We start from the raw sequence: 16,506 nt of genomic DNA, 5'->3' as shown, positions 1-16,506 counted from the left end.
AGCTCAGTGGTTTCGCCGCCTGCTGCGTAAGCACAAGGACCAGAGTTCGATCCCCCATACCAAAAAATATACCAAAAAACCCCAGACAAACAAAAAACCCCAAAAAGGCAACAAGTAAAACATCACATCTCTACTCACAAGGGTGGCCAGCTCACCTGGAGATGCAGAAAAGGAAATGTTATTACCTAGATAGTATTAAAAAGTGCATTTCTTTTGGTACCAGAGATCAAACTCAGCACCTTGTGCTTGCAAGACAGGCATGGCACCAGTGAGCTCAATCCCTGGCCCATAAAGTATATATTTAAAAAAAATTTAATGAGGACTTTTTTTTTTGGTACTGGGAATTGAACTTGGAACCTTGTACTTGTGAGGCAGGTAGCAGAACCACGGAGCTAAATCCCTGGGCCCTAATGAGGACTGTTGTAGTTTGTATAGGAGGTTTGATTTTTTGTTCATTTTTTTAACTGGGAAATGAATACAGGGCTTTTGCACTGAACTATGTCTCCAGCCCTTTTTTATTTTGAAACAGGTCCCACTAAATTGCCCAGGCTGGTCTCAAACTTGTGATCCTGTTTAGTCTCCTGAATAGCTAGGATCCCAGGCATGGACCACCCCACCCAGCTCAAGGGGAAGGTATGTCATCATTTGTCGGGATGGGAATCTTTACTATAAAGAGTTTTCATTTAAAAAAAAAAAAAAAGGAAGCCATGTTTTTTCCCCAGGAAAGCAGTGTAGTTCAGGGAGGAGGCTACTGCTTTACCATCTCTTGGACCGCCTGGCTTTGGGGTGGGGAATACAAAAGAAAACTCAAATGAAAGCTTGTATTGTTGGCCAAGCTTTAAGGCAGCATATGGCCATGAAATGTCTGTACATGTGGTGGTAACTGATGAAGCAGGTGGTGACATGGGGAAAAGAGAGACTGGGCAAAGAATGTGACTCCAGAAACCAATCTCGGGTCATTGTCACCTGTCCAGTGCAGACTATTATGAAAACTGATGACTACTCAGTTTCCCAAAGAATCTTGTTAAAATTGAGATCTCCTTGAGAAGAGAATCAGGCCTCCTCTGGCTTTTTGAAGGTTTTTACTTCTCTGTGCTAAAGTGACTTACTTGGTAATGAGAAGACTTTTTGTGTTTTCTTATTCTTTTACTTGCACCTTTTTTGGGGGGAGGGGATACTGGGGGTTGAAGCCAGGGCCTTTGCACTGAGATGTATTCCCTGCTTTTTTTTTTATTTTGAGACTAGGCTTGAACTTGTGACCCTCCTGTCTCAGCCTCCCAGTGCTAGGATTACAGGCATGTACCACCCCCATTGGCTTACTGAGCCATCTTAATACTGTAACATCACATTGTATTAGTATATTGTTATTGAGGGGTTTGTTTTTTTTTTTTTGGTACTGGGGATGGAACTCAGGACCTTGTGCTTGCAAGGCAGGCGCAGTGCCACTTAGCTAAATCCACGGCATGGTGTTTTGTTTTTTTAAATAAAATCGTCAGGTAAGTCATTATTTTTTTCCTAAGACTTAATAGATGGAACTAAGGGAACCTTCTTTGCTTAATCCACAGTGTGACTTGATGTGACCTGTTATATTTCAGAGGATTCTGAAATGCAAACACATTAGCATTCATATATTGAAAAAAACCCAAGAAACAAAATCAGAGGTATCCTCTGCAACAGCTCTATGTGCGTGTGCATCTAACACATGGGTGAAGAATGATGTTTTGGGGCTGGGGATTTTAGCTCAGTGGTTCTGCTGCCTGCCTTGCAAGCAAAAGGTCCTGAGTTCGATCCCTGGTACCCCCCTCCCCCCAAAAAAGGATGTGTTTTGCTGTAGTCAAACTGTCACAAGAACCAAAGTAGCAGGAAGATACCCAGAAAGCTGAAATCCATTCTTCTCTAATTTTGTGACCCCTGTAAAAGAGACAGGACATAAAGGATAAGAGTATCACAGCTGGTTCCTCCCATCCAAGGGCCATACTGACCTGTGGCTGGGCAGGAGATGGAGCATCAGGGTGTTGGATGAGGATCTGGCTTTGCTCTGGACGGGCTGTTACCATAGTGCTGGCAGTGCCCACCACCATTCCACAACCACCATTGATTGAGGAGACTTGGTGGGAGAGGGAAGCTTTCAGTCTCTGCAGGGAAAGAGTAAGAAAAACTATCTTGTCAAAGGTCATATTCTATCAAGGATGAGAGGGATGGATTTAGATTCTATTACTGACCATACAGAATGTTAAAATTTACATTCCAGTTTTCCCTTAACAGAGGAATTAAAAGAAAATGACAGTGAGATGCACCTGGACCCCTAAAATGCCTACTCTGTTCCCTGGCTATCAGCCTGGGCACAGTTGGTGCCTAGGGGTTGTTGAAGTAAAAGAGGCCAGATGAAAGCTCTCTCCTGGAGCCTGGCCAGATGCTGGTTATGTAGCTATTCACCTCTTGTCTAGCTCCCCTGCCCACTCACCCACCCTCCATCTGTCACCCTGGAATGAAAATGGGAAGTATTCCATTCCAAACAATCTGTGCTTCCTCTTTTCACTGCCATGGTCTATGTACCAGGCTCTTAAGGTGGGGAGAGGAGATGAGAGTCATGAATCAGGGTCTCTTTTTTTTTCCAGATCCCACAGCAGGGTGTCCTTAGTTTTGCAAGCCCCAGAAGGTTCCTTTGCTCAGCTCACTTGAAAAATCTAGGCTGAGGGCCAGGGATTTAGCTCAGTGGTTCTGCTGCCTGCTTTGCAAGTGCAAGGTCCCAAGTCCAATATCCAGTACCAAAAAAGAAAAAAAAAAAACCTAGGCTGATATCACTTCTTTCAGAAGGGCCAACATTACCCCAAGCTGAGATATACTCACCATCTTGGCTTCTGATGGCACGGGGTGGCCAGAGGGAGAAATTGAACCACTGCTGTTCACTGGTGGGCCAGGGATACCAGGAATGTTGGGTACCATGGACACAGGTCTGGCCAGCTGGATTAAGAGAAAGACAGAAACCCAGGAGATACAATACTATTGTCTCAGAAGCACTGGCATGTTAGGCCTGTTCTGTACAACCTTCCCAAAGGGCTGCAGGGACAGCTTGGGAAATACTTTTCCCATGGAGCACCACAGGATAGGGAATCTAATCCTTCAGTGCTAGGTAAATTGCTCAGCGAAAGGGTACAGTTACATCTTGAGGAAAGTGGTGGCAATTTGAGGGATGCTATCTGCCAAGTGAAATCAACCAATCACCAGGCTGGCAAGATCAATTCCTAGGCCAGGAGCCAATTGTCCAGATGAGTCTTTGTCTAGTGTTCCACAGTGCTGGATTGCCAGAGATTAGTGAAGAGTTTGGGCAGGCTGCCATACTCAACTAATATAGACCAGAGCCCACATTTCCCTGGGGTCCCTCTGTGATTATGACCATTCAGGTGGAAAGGAGGAATTAGTGTGTTGGTAGGATTGGCTGCCCCAACTACAGAGCTCACCGATATAACAGAAGGCATCTGTACCGGAGGCCCTGGCAGCATAGGCATGGTCTGTCCATTAGCAAGATGCATGACGAGAGGGAGGGAGCCAGTGGGAGACCTACAGGAGACATGAAGTGAAATACAGATCTTTTGCCTATGGCTCTTCCTCCTATAATTAGAACAGATTTTCCAGTCTTTTCTGGTTAGGGAAGGCATACAGCAGCATTGTAAGGTCTTGACACCCTCTTTAAACGGGAAAAGCAAGGAATGGTACTTAACTTACAGATGGAAAGAAATGGCAAAATGAATCTTCTTTATTTGTGTGTGTGTGGTATTGGGGTCTGAACCCAGGGCCTGGAGGATACTATACCACTGAGCTATACTTCCAGCATGGAAAATTCTATACCTTGCCAATTAAGCAAGTAGAAGGGTAATTTTCTTAAGGGTTTAGAATAATTAACTAAACTTCCCTACCACTGGCCTGTATAAGTTTTATCTTGCCTTAGGCAAGGGGAAGCTAGACAAAGTTGTCATTTTGCAAAGATGAATTATGTCATAAAATGGTCAAATCTAAATAAGTTTCTCTTATTCTTTTCCACAGTTTGCTTTTCTGTTCAAGAGAGAAGTTTCTTTTTTATTTTCCTAGTGGGTCCAGAGAATAATAAGCTTTAAGAAGCTCAATCCTGATAACAACCTCTTAACCTGTGGGTACCTGGGATCTCAAGCCATCCCATCAGAAAACTTGTATGGATCATGCTAGGAGGAAAGACAGATATATAAACAAAATTAGGGGGCCAGGGATTTACTCAGTGGCACTGTGCCTGCTTTTGTTTGATCTGTCCTGAGTTTGATCCTAGCACTGTGAAAGAAAGAAAGGAAGGGAGGGAGGGAGGAAAGAAAGAAAGAAAGAAAGAGAGAGAGAAAGAAAGAAAGGAGAAAGAAAGAAATTTAAACAAAATTAGGGGTAGCAAAGACCAAGAACCCTGACTTGGGACTGAGGGGAACACTAGATTCAAAGAAGATTGAGTTGGGCCAGGGATTTAGCTCAGTGGTTTCGCCGCCTGCTACACAAGCTCAAGGACCTGAGTTTGATCCCTGGTACCCAAAAAAAACAAAACAAACAAAAAACAAAGAAGATTGAGTTAAGGGGTTTAGCCTTTCATTCTCTCCAAAGGAAGGAAGCTGAGAACTAAATACACTTCCTTGTGTGACCTCCACCATTGTGATGAACTTCCAAACGTTTTAAAGATTCTTCTTTTTTATTTTTTTATTTTTATTTTTTGGTACTGGGGATCAAACTTGGGTCCTTGTGCTTGCGCAGCAGGTGGTGAAACCACTAAGATAAATCCCCGGCCCTGGATTCTTCTTTTTTAGATTAAAGAAGTATTAAACCTCCAAATTACAGATGTATTATCCCCAAATAAGCATGTGCTTAACTACTAAAAAAGGTAAAGGAGATTCTGTTTGTGGGGAATTATTTACTTATTTATTTGTGGTGGTACAGATCAAACGCAGGGCCTCACACATGCTAGGCAAGTGTTCTTTTTTTTTTTAAAGTACGGGAATTGAACTCAGGACCTTGAGCTTGTTAGGTAGGCGTGGTGCCACTGAACTAAATCCCAGGCCCTTAGGCAAGTGTTCTATCATTGATTTACATCCCTAGCTCTAAATATTTATTTATGTATTATTATTTTTTAAATATTTATTTTGAGGAACAATCTTAGTTAACTCATTCTCCTTGGGTATTCAAAAAAACAGTTCTTATTTTATCAAATAATTTCACAAAATTGAAAGAAATTCAGACTTCACTATTCCTCCCTGCTCTCTTTACTTACCCCATTTGCCTGTTAGATGGTGGAGCCTGTGTGATGACAGAGGTTGGGGAGGGAAGGGTTGGATGAAGTGGATCATAGCCTAAGTGGAGAGGCAGGGAGCCAGGACGTATGATGGTGGGTGTCGGAGTGGAAATCACAACAGGCTTTGGGGCAACCTCCTGAGGAGAAGAGACCAACAAATCACAATACTTTAAGGGCTGCTAGGAAAATATATATTTATAGGAAAATATATACAGTAGCTAGTAAAACTTACTGCAAGCTTATTAGAAAAAACATTACAGTCACTTATATAAATCATGACCTGGTTCCATCGAGATCCTGTGCCCATACTTCACCCATGTATTCAGTAGGAATGCTGAGTTCAAATCTCTTAGCCATTTACCTTTCAGGGATTATGGCTACATAAATGAGATGACAAGTGGGAAATAATTTGAAATCTTTGGAGAAGTATGTACTACAGTATCATTAAATTTGAGGGATTGTTGTAATTTTTCATGATCTAGACACTCTTCCTCTGAACTTGATGCTCAGGTGTCCTCAGACCTCCAAGGGGAAGAGACAGTTATACTGGTTATAAGGCAACCCAGTTATAAAGCATATTCCTATAAAGCATATTCCTATAAAGCATATTCCAAAAAAAGACCTATGGAAGCTTGAGCAATAATCAAATTGCAATGAACAAAGTGCTTCTTCCTCTTAATTTGTCAGCATCTTAAACTGCCTATGGCCATACTGGCCCTGAAAGACAGCCCAGACCGTCTCTGGGAGTTGGCTGCTGATGAGAAAGCTGTAATGTTTATGGAAAGGTAGTTCTGACAAGTTATCAAGCCAAATTTGGAGGGAAAATGAGATACAGATGTTCTATCCACAATAGATGTTAAAATTAATAACCACTGGTAGAGCAGTAGGCCCTGGAAGGAGATCTAAGGGGGCTTCTGAAGTTCTGATTTTTTTTTTTTTTTTGGTACCGGGGATGGAACTCGGGACCTTGTGCTTCCGAGGCAGGTGCTGGAACCACTGAGCTAAATCCCCGGCCCAAGTTCTGATATTTTTAAAATCTAGGTTCTCAGTCTAAAAGGCTATTCACTTTGTCAAAATTAAGTAAGCTGTGTATGTACTTTTCTGTATATGTACTATACTTTAATAAATTTCTAAAAATATTTCATTTAAAAAGTAATAAAAACAGGGCTGGGGATTTAGCTCAGTTGGTTTCACTGCCTGCTGCACAAGTGCAAGGACCCGAGTTTGATCCCCGTTACCAAAAAAAACCACAAAAAAAACAAAAACAAAAACAAAAAAGTAATGAAAACAATAGTAGTCAGAAACCTACTGATTACTGTAGTATATGTGCTGTCGAAGCGAGCACCCTACTGATTACTCTAGTAGATACTCCCTTTGAGTTACTTCCCGCTAAGACTGTTTACTAAATTAATGTCTAACTTACATAAATTTTTCTTTTTCACTTATTAACTCAAGTATAATATGCAAACTGTAAGTGTATTAATCTAAAAGTTATTACAACAATAGGGACTTTTTGCATATGTAAAATCAGAATAGAGACCATTTCCAGCACTCCAGAAGGTTCTCCTGTGTACCTTCTCAGTCCATGCTCCCCCTCCCTCTCCCTCTCTCCCTCTCCCCCTCTTTCACAGAACTAGGAAAACTAGGGATTGAATCCAGGGCCACTGCATTGAGATATATCTCCAGCCGCCTCCCTCTCTTTTAAAAAATTTTTTTTTTTTTTTTTTTTTGGGTACTGGGGATCGAACTCAGGTCCTTGCACTTGTGCAGCAGGTGGCGAAACCACTGAGCTAAATCCCCGGCCCTCTTTTAAAAAATTTTTTGGAACAGGGTCTCACTACGTTACTAAATTGCCCAGGCTGGGCTTGAACTTTCAGCTTCCTGTCTCAGCCTTTCAGAGTGCTGGGATTACGGGCATATGCCACTACACCAGGCTCCATGACCTTCCTTCATTTTTCTTCCCCTGAGAGAGGGTTTTGCTGTCGCTCAAGTTGCTGAACTCCAGAGCTCAGGTGATCTTTCTGTCTTGGCATTTCAAGTAGCTAGGACTAGTGGCAGCATGTGCCACCACACCTAATTTAGTACACACACTGCTCAGGGTTCTACCATCAAATACTTTTGATCTTCCTGAACTTAATATAAATGGAATAATATAGTATGTACTTTGTGCCTTTTTTGTTGTTATTGTTCAATATGTTTGTAAGATTTAATCACATTGCTATGTAATCATTAGTTTACCCCCCCCCCCCCCCCCCGCCTTCTCTTTCCTTCTGCAGTGGTGGGGATCTAACACAGGGCTTTACACATGGTAGGCAAATGCTCTAGGTCTGAGCTACATCACTAGTCCAGTTCACTGGTTTTTGTTTGGGATTGAATCCAGGTCCTTTACACTAAAGTACCTTCCCGGCCCTTTTTATTTCTTGAGACAGAGTCTTGCTAATTTGCTAAATTGCCCAGGCTGGGCTTAAACTTGCAATCCTCCTGCCTCAGCCTTCCCAGAGTCCTGGGATAATAGGCATACACCACCACACCCAGCCTCATTCTTATTTAATGTCATATTGTATTCCATTTTAGAAATACACATGCATCCATCCATCCATCGTGGTGGGATTGAATCTTGGTCCTTGCACATAATAAGCAGGTATTTTATCACTGAGTTATGCTCCCAGACTCCCACAATTTGTTCATTCTTTGGTTGATGGACATTTGGAATGTTTCTAGTTTTTGGCTCTTATGAATACAATTGCTATGAACATTCTTACAAACTTCTTTTGGTACACATATGCACTAATTTCTCTTCTATTTGGACTCAGAATTAGAACTGCTGGGTAAAAGAAAAAGTTTAACTTTAACATGCTTATAATCCCAGCACTCTGAGAGGCTGAGGCAAGAGGATTGTACATTTGAGCCCAACCTAGGCAGTTTAGCAAGACACTGTGTCAAAACAAACAAGTAAATACAATCAATCCTCCTATGTCTTACACTATTTATGAATCAAAACTCACTCTATCAATTAACATTTGTGACGACTCCTTGTAGAGAATTTTACCTTCTCCTTCAGTGGTGGGGAGCAGGGGCTGGAGGCAGGACTGTCAGGTGGAGATGAGTCTACTTCCACTGGCTCCTCTTCTTTGATCTTAATGTCTGGGGTGGAAGGCAGAGACATGTCCAGGGGCCCAGCAGCTCCCTGTAAGGAAGAGAATGAACAGAGTTTAAGCTCATGATTCCCTTCAGATTGAACCTATATCTTCCTAGTTACAAGACGAGGGTACATGCTTTTAAGATATTCAGCCCTTGGGCCAAGGATTTAACTCAGTGGTTCCACCACCTGCCTTGCAAGCACAAGGTCCAATCCCTGGTACCAAAAAACAAAAAAAGATATTCAGCCCTCGGTCAAAGCACTGAACTGCAGTCATAGAAATGTGTGCCCTATGGTTTATGTATAACCCTCTCCAAATCCTTTTCTCTTCCAAGAGTTTCTGTTTCCCTAACTATAAAATAAAGATAACACTGGTGATAATTAATTATAAAGACTTGAAAACAGACAAAAAAGATATCATACAAATATTTTGATTATAATCTTGTTCAGGAATAAAAAGATTCCTGAATCAAGTGCCTGCTGAATCCCAACCTGCTCTCCTGGGGGCTGCCTACAGTGGCAGATCACCTTGCAGAACTGAGTACTTTCTCTGCCAAAGAGAATGACTAGATTACCCAATTATCAAGAGCAAATGAAGACAAACTGGCTATTAAAGTACTGCAAACAAGATACAGAAGGTCTTTTCTGGGGAACTCACCATGGTTGATGATTATCTCACCCTAAAATCTGGGGCTGAGGAGTAGATGTTTCAAACAGATAGGGTTTTGGGGTAACAGAGAAAGAAAAGGCTGATTATCTGATCGGTGAAGAAATTAGAACTTGGTCTTTGGAGCAAGCCTGGAGAAGCCAGTAAGTAGAGAGTATCTTCCTGGCAGTGGAGGATCACCTTACAGAACTGTGTAGCTGTGAATGGCTTTTCAGGAAACAGTAAACCATTTGAGGTAACTGCTCTGACACCACACCACAACAGGAGAGCTGGCACTGCAGTTTGGTTTCATGACAAAGTGGATTCTTTGTTCTATTCTTCCTATATCTTAGGCATCTTCGTGAAAGAGGAGTTTGTTTCAACCTCTTTCCTTGCTAGAAGCCTTTTGGGTAGCCGGCTGAGTAAACTAACGATAATCTGGTGCCTACTACAATTAAAGAAGGTAGTAACGGTTCTTTTTCTGCAAGCTAATAAGGCAGGGCAATGGCAAACATGGTTTCATTTCTGCCTCATTTTTTTCAATATTGCTAAGATGTTAGGCCCAATTTAGCTAATTTTGCAATCTCTAAAGTCAGAGATAGGTGGGAAGGAAAGGGTTCTATAAATATAACCAGAAATTTAAAATCTCCAAGGGCCATCTAGAAAAGCTGTGGTTCAGTGTAGTGAGCCATGCCTATAATTCCAGCATTCAGGAGGCTGAGGCAGGAGGATTGATGTGAATTCCGAGGCCAGCCTGGGCTACACAGTGAGTTCAAAGCCACCATAAACTATACAATGAGACCCTGTCTCAAAACGCAAAAAAAGAAAAGCTGTGGTTCAGTAAAGTTCCAGGCTCATTAAATACTCCCGGAGACAGTATTGCACTGTGTCTGTGCTTCTCATTAAGAGGAGGTAAAGACCACTCCTAGGCAGGCAGGAAGAAACACCAAGGGATACCCATAGAGAAAAGGCCTCATCAGCTATGAACTAGCCTTCCAGAGATGTCAATCAAGCTAAAGTGTAGGAAAGGGTTAAACCTTTTTTTTATTGGGGGGGGTACAGGGGGTTGAACCCAAGGTTTTCCAATGAACTGTCTGTTTTTATTTTATTTATTTATTTTTATTTTTTTGGTACCGGGGATCGAACTTGGGACCTTGCGCTTTCGAGGCAGGCGCCGGAACCACTGAGCTAAATCCCCGGCCCTTGTTTTTATTTTTGAGATAGAGTCTTGCTAAATTCCCCAGGCTGGGCTTGAACCTGTGATCCTCCTGCCTCAGCCTCCCAAGTAGCTGGGATTACAGATATGCACCACAATGCCCAACTCATTTTTCAGAAACAGATTATTGACATAATACTACATTGGAGAGCAGGAGGATTGATTTTTGGTGAAGACAGAACTGTGCTGATCCATCATCCAGGTCCCCTAAAGAACTAGATATTTGACTAAGATTAGTATTATCTGGCTCCATGGAACCACTGCCACAATTTTTATGTTTTAAACAATTAAATTATCCCAAGAAACAATAAAAATTATGTAGGTCTGAAGTACCACCAATGTGGGGTTTTTATGGCAAAAGTCCCACTTCTTGTGATAAATCAGACACACGTGATTAATACCACATTGTTTCTCTAGTGTGAGAAACTGCAAGTGGAAATAAGGACCAAAATGTATAATAGATATTGGAAAATGGGAAGAAAATGTTCAAATGAGAAGGGGAGCAAGGAAGGGCAGAGGGAGAAAGGAAAGAAGGGACAAGGAAAAAAAGAGAATAGAAGGAAAAAATGGAAACAAAGCTTTTGTAAATGAGGGGAAGAGAGGTCAAGGGGGATGGGAAAAAATGAAGCAAGACATACCATGTATAGGTACAAATTCCCTGTGATGAATGTTATCATTATGTGTATCTAAAATGTATATCAAAATTAAAGGTTTTGCTTCAAAAACAAAAAAGTTCCACTTCTTGCCTTTTTCTCATCTTCATCTGCAGCCTTCTTGAATTCATGCTCAAAGGAGCTCGCTAGTTCATTGAAGAGCCCCACCTCCTCACAGTTCTTGAGGAATCTAGTCGGAGTAGGAGTTTGATCTGCAGACATGAAAAGACAAGAAAATTCTGTTTTAGTTTTGATCTGAAATTAAAACTTGAGAGTACATAGAAAATGCATTTTTATAAGGAAACAGGGGGTCTGTGTTAGGACAAATTTGCTTTTAAGGAGCTATAGCAGATGGAGGCTGGTTGCTAGGCCACCAGAGGGTGTCTGTGCTGTGTTGCCTGAGGCTGGCAGGGGGAAGACAGGACAGTGTTTTGTTGTGTGACTCTCCGTTACCTACCTTTCTCTCAGCACTCACCAGCCCCTGTCCCCAAACAAAACAAAAGAAAACCACCTATGCTGGGGTTTTCTATAAGTACTATATAAGTTCTATAAGTAGTATACAGTTAAGCAATGTTTTCTTTTTAAACTTACTCCCTGCTAGGTCTGAAGTGAGTAGGAATAAGCACATGGATGTCAATATCTGATGAAGAGAAGAAACTGAGGACCAAGCTGGGTGTAGGGGCACAAGACTGTAATCCCAGCACTCGGGAAGCCAAGGCAGGAGGACTGCTGTGAGTTCAAGGCCAGCCTGAACTACATAGTGAGACCCTGTCTCAACAAACAAAATTAAAAAAAAAAAAAAAAAAAGAAACTGAGAACCAGATGGTTGAGTTAGATATGCTAAAGCTACCATAAGAAATGGTGCCCAGGGCCTGGGATTTAGCTCAGTGGTTCCAGTGCCTGCCTCGAAAGCCCAAGGTCCTGAGTTCGATCTCCGGTGCCTGATTTCTAGTGGTCATGGAGGTATAGGTCTATTACTGTCTGAAGGCATTCTAGGCAAATATAGGGGCTAGGGAACATGACAGCAATACCAGGAGCTAGAAAAGGAAACTGCAAACAATAGGACTCAATTCACAGAGACCTGGGCCCAGAGCAAATTCCGGAAACGAGGGTATTTGGATTTAGACTTGCTGACCAAAATATCCCCACAGGGGTTGTGCAAACCTTTTACCTTAACATAGTGCCTCTCTCTGCGCTTAGGGAGACAAAGAGTCTTGGTAATCCATGGGAACTTTTCAAGTAATGTGAATTTAAAATTTGAGCTTCTCCCTCCACTCTGCCTTTCTACACTTGAATCTTGTTCCTTGATTCTCTCTTTTTTTGTTGTTGTTTTTTGAGACAGTGTCTTGCTATGTAGTTCAGGCTGGCCTTGAACTCACTATGTAGCCCAGGCTGGCCTCAAATCTGAGGTAATCCACCTGCCTCTACTTCCAGAGTGCTGGGATCAGAGATGTATGCCACCATGGCTGGTGCCCTATTATGATGATTTTCCTTTCTTTTTCTTGGTACTGGGGTTCAAACTCAGGACCTTGCACTTGTGAGGCAGGCATGGTGCCGCTGAGCTAAATTGCCACCCCCTGATTTTTCTTTCTTAATTATTACAGAGATTCATTTCCTACCCCAAACAACTAGGCTGATAGAATACTACTTAAATCATGTAATATATAATTAATATATAATAGTTAATATATTGTAGATCATTTTTAATATATATTTGAAGTGCTGAAGATCAAATCTGTGGATCAAACCCAGGCCCCAGCCCTTGCCAGAGATTGAACCCTAGGCAAATACACTACCACTGAACTATATGCCCAGCCCTAAATTATATTTTAAGAAGTGAGAACTGCAGTCAAAATCAGTCCTTCTTGCATGATAAAACAGTCCAGTGGGATTTTCCATGCAAACAACATAATTTTTTTTTTTAACTTAAACAAAACCTCTTCTGAATCAGAATGTTTAGAAAAGTTACCACTACCTCCCAAAATAGTTTTAAAAGGTTCTTAGGCAGCTTTGGTTGGCTAACGATAAAGCCACTATTCCATTCTGGAGTAGTAGAAGTGTATCATCCTTTATGCTTGGAGTGCTTCAGAAAGGGCACACACTACATCACAACTCAGGTGGAACAGGAGGGGCAGCTAAGGGCAGGGAGAGGGTAGAAGGATTTCTTCTTTCTTTTTTCTTTTTTTGCTGCTGTGGATTAAACTCAGAGCCTTGGGTATGCTAGCATACTAGGCAAATTGTCTACTACTGAGCTATATCTCCTGCCCAGCAGAAAGATGTCTGGACCAGTGATCTCAGGTTCATACAAGTTCCCCCATACTCTGCTACTCAGGCTCATTTCTGGTATTTATTTTAAAGGCTATCCTGTGCTAAACCTAGTTCCTCACCTTCCAGATGGCCTCTAACCTCAATGGGCTCCGGTTCCTCAACAAACAGTTTGAAAGTACATAAGAAAACCCCAAGCCTGCTCTGATGATTCCTAAAAAAAAAAATCAGTGTTTATTGAATACTTTATACAGTATATGTTTTGGTTTTATGCGCATACACTTGGCTGTATATCCCAGGGAGAGACAGGAGAATAGCCCAAATATAATACATGGGTCTTGTCCAAAGAAATTAAGAGAATGCTTTTTAGTTGAGGAAATAAAACTAATACAAATAGACAACATCACAGTGTATAAAATAAGTGCTATGTGCAATGGAGAATAAAATTGTTACAGAAATTAAATAAAGGCACATTAATGACAGGGTTGTTAGGAAAGATTTCAAGAAATGGGAGTTGAATGGCTTTAGATGGTAGAGAGAAAAGAATATTTGGAGGCTAAGAGAAGTAATGTAGAGTTGGGGATGTAGCTCAATGACACAGCGCCTGCCTGGCAAGTGCAAGGCTGTGAGTTTGATTCCTGGTACCAAAAAAAAGAGAGAGAGAGAAGTAATGTACATTGAGGTATGGAGAAAGGCAGGATATGTTCACCTATATGGATGAGGAGGAAAAGGTATGTTAGGTCAAAAGATAAGCTCTTTACATATAAAGTTGGATGAGTACCATTAGACAAGGTTGTGGAAAGCCTGGATATTAAGGTATAAACAGCTTTAAAGTAAGAGAAAATAAGAAGATGATGACAGATCATGAACACAAAATTAAAATTTAAGGAAGACTGCCCCCCACCCCCACTGGAGGTTGAATTCAGGGGCTCATGGATGCTACGCAAGTACTGTAATAGTGAGCTATACCCCAGTCCTTTCTTATTTATTTTGAGACTTGGACTTGCTAAGTTGCCCAGATTGGCCTTGATTTTGCAATCCTCCTGCCTCAGTCTTCTGAGTAGCTACGATTACAGGCGTGAGTCTGGTTGAATATTAGTTTTTCCAGTCTGCAAAAAGGATTAGAATGAGAACAGTTGCTGGGTGTGGTGGTGCACACCTGTAATTCCAGCACCAGGGGACTGAGGCAGGAAGATTGTCATGAGTTTGTGGCCAGTCTGGACTACATAGTGAGCTCAAGGCCAGCCTGATTTGCATAGCGAGATCCTATCTCAAAAAATAAATAAATAAATAAATAAATAAATAAATAAATAAATAAATAAGAAAGAATGAGAACAGTCAAGGAAGGAAACTAGGAGACTTTGGAGGAATATAAGCAGAGAGTGGTAGCAGGAAGAACAGAAATACTATGGGGTTGGGATAACTTCTCCCAAAGGATCAGGTATTGAAGTAGTGGTTCTCAGCCCCTGGCACTATGGAAGTGGTGATCCTTTAAGAGCTGGGCCCAGTAGGAGGTTTAGGTCTTTGGGAACGGACCTTCCTTTGAAAGAACTGTGGGACTCTGCTCTTTCTCTTTGGTGACTCAGCCTTGAGAAAGTAGCTTTGCTCTACCACTCACTCTCTGCCATGATGTGCTGCCTAGCCACCAATGGAGCTAACCAAACATGGACTAAAATTTCCAAAACTATGATCCAAAATAAGCTTTTTCTAAATTGATTCATCTCAAGTATTTGTTACAGTGACAGAATGGTGATTAACACAAGGACAGAACAGAGAGATTTTGTACAAAGAATAATACAACTCAAAAAAAAAAAAAGAATAATACAACTCAAGACTTAGAATACTGGTATCAGTTAATAACAAAGGACAGGAGATAGTCTGAGGGACAAAGAGGTAAGATTAGTTGCTGACATAAAGATTCCAGGTAAAAATGTTTAATAAGGAGATTGAATAACATATGACACAGCAGGTCTCAATTAGAGATATGAGGATTATCAGTATAGCTAGAACAGCTCAAGTCATGTGCAAGTCATGCGACTCCAGAATTGAATGTAAAAGGTAAGAGTATACTTTTTTTTGGTATCAGGGATAGAACTCAGGTCCTTACGCTTGCAAGGCACGCGGCAAACACTGAGCTAAATCCCCAGCCCAACAGTATACTTTTTCTTCTTGGAACTGTTCTAAAGCACCTTCTATTACCACCCCTGGAGAGCTGGCATAGACCTTTCCATCCGTTTAGAACTACTCCAACTTGATAGCCTTGCCCCAAGTTTACCTTTTTCATAAACTTTCTTGGATTAATTTCACTTAGTATTCACTCTCTTAGTATTCACACTGTTTATATTGTTGATTTGTGCAAATGCCAAATTTTTTTGTGCATAGGTACTCTGATTTAATTAAGTTTTACCTACCTATATACTTACACTCTACCTAAGATCTCTTCCAGGTTTCTGTTTTTTGTGAGACAAGGTCTCTCTGTGTAGTTCAGGCTGGCCTTGAACTTGCAGCAATTCTCCTTCCTCAGCCTCCTGAGTGGTGGGACTACTGGTGTGTGCCACCATGCCCGGCTCCCCTAGGTTTTTTTTAAAGAATTGCTGATGGCCCTGCCTCACAAGTGCAAGGTCCCGAGTTCAATCTCTGATACCAAAAAAAAAAAAAATCGCTGATGGCATTGTCCTCACTTATCCTTTTTTCAGAAATTAAAAATCTATGAACTTCAACCAAAAGTGGAAATAAGGACCAAAATGTAAAACAGATATTGGGAAACAGGAAGAAAATGTTCAAATGAGAAGGGGAAAAAGGGAGGGGGAGGAGGAAAGGAAAGAAGGGACAAGAAAAAAAGAGAATAGAAGGAAAAAATGTAAACAAAGCTTTTGTAAATAAGGAGGGGAAAAAGGGTTGAAGAGGGGAGGAATGGAAAAGAAAGAAGCAAGATATCCTACATACAGGTACAAATTCCCTATGATGAATGTTATCATTATGTATATCTAAAATGCACGGGGCGGGGATTTAGCTCAGTGGTTTCGCTGCCTGCTGCGCAAGAGCAAGGACCCGAGTTCGATCCCCGGTACCAAAAAACAAAAACAAAAACAATAAAATGCACCAACAAAGGGTTTTTTTGGGGGGGATTTTGGTACCAGGGATCGAACTTGGGACCTTGCACTTGCGAGGCAGGCGATGGAACCCTGAGCTAAATCCCTGTCCCAATAAAGGGTTTGCTTCAAAAAACAAAAACAAACAAACAAAAAAACAAATCTACAAGCTTCTAGCAAAGTATCTGGTATATAC

At 41.4% G+C, this 16,506-nt stretch overlaps 1 protein-coding gene across 5 annotated transcripts in view; it reads right to left on the bottom strand.

The window, feature by feature from the left end:
• Window positions 1-16,506, bottom strand: part of LOC101699947 (cyclic AMP-dependent transcription factor ATF-7) — a 101,811-nt gene that overhangs the window by 21,740 nt on the left and 63,565 nt on the right. For all 5 annotated transcript variants that reach the window (XR_001182827.3, XR_206384.3, XM_004872752.3 and 2 more), the window contains 6 exons: window positions 11,047-11,165; window positions 8,349-8,486; window positions 5,279-5,436; window positions 3,462-3,561; window positions 2,851-2,964; window positions 1,983-2,135 (listed from right to left, as the gene is read on the bottom strand). Coding sequence is in view for 3 of the 5 variants with exons in the window: in XM_004872752.3 (XP_004872809.1) it covers window positions 1,983-2,135; window positions 2,851-2,964; window positions 3,462-3,561; window positions 5,279-5,436; window positions 8,349-8,486; window positions 11,047-11,165 (782 nt within the window). In the remaining 2 variants the exon portion in view is untranslated. The remainder of the gene's footprint in view (window positions 1-1,982; window positions 2,136-2,850; window positions 2,965-3,461; window positions 3,562-5,278; window positions 5,437-8,348; window positions 8,487-11,046; window positions 11,166-16,506) is intronic.

The sequence above is a fragment of the Heterocephalus glaber genome, unplaced genomic scaffold, assembly GCF_053883595.1.
Source record: "Heterocephalus glaber isolate CG9 unplaced genomic scaffold, H.glaber_assembly_v1.0 deba00001060, whole genome shotgun sequence".
Taxonomy (NCBI): domain Eukaryota; kingdom Metazoa; phylum Chordata; class Mammalia; order Rodentia; family Bathyergidae; genus Heterocephalus; species Heterocephalus glaber.
This window is presented reverse-complemented; position numbering and strand designations above follow the sequence as displayed.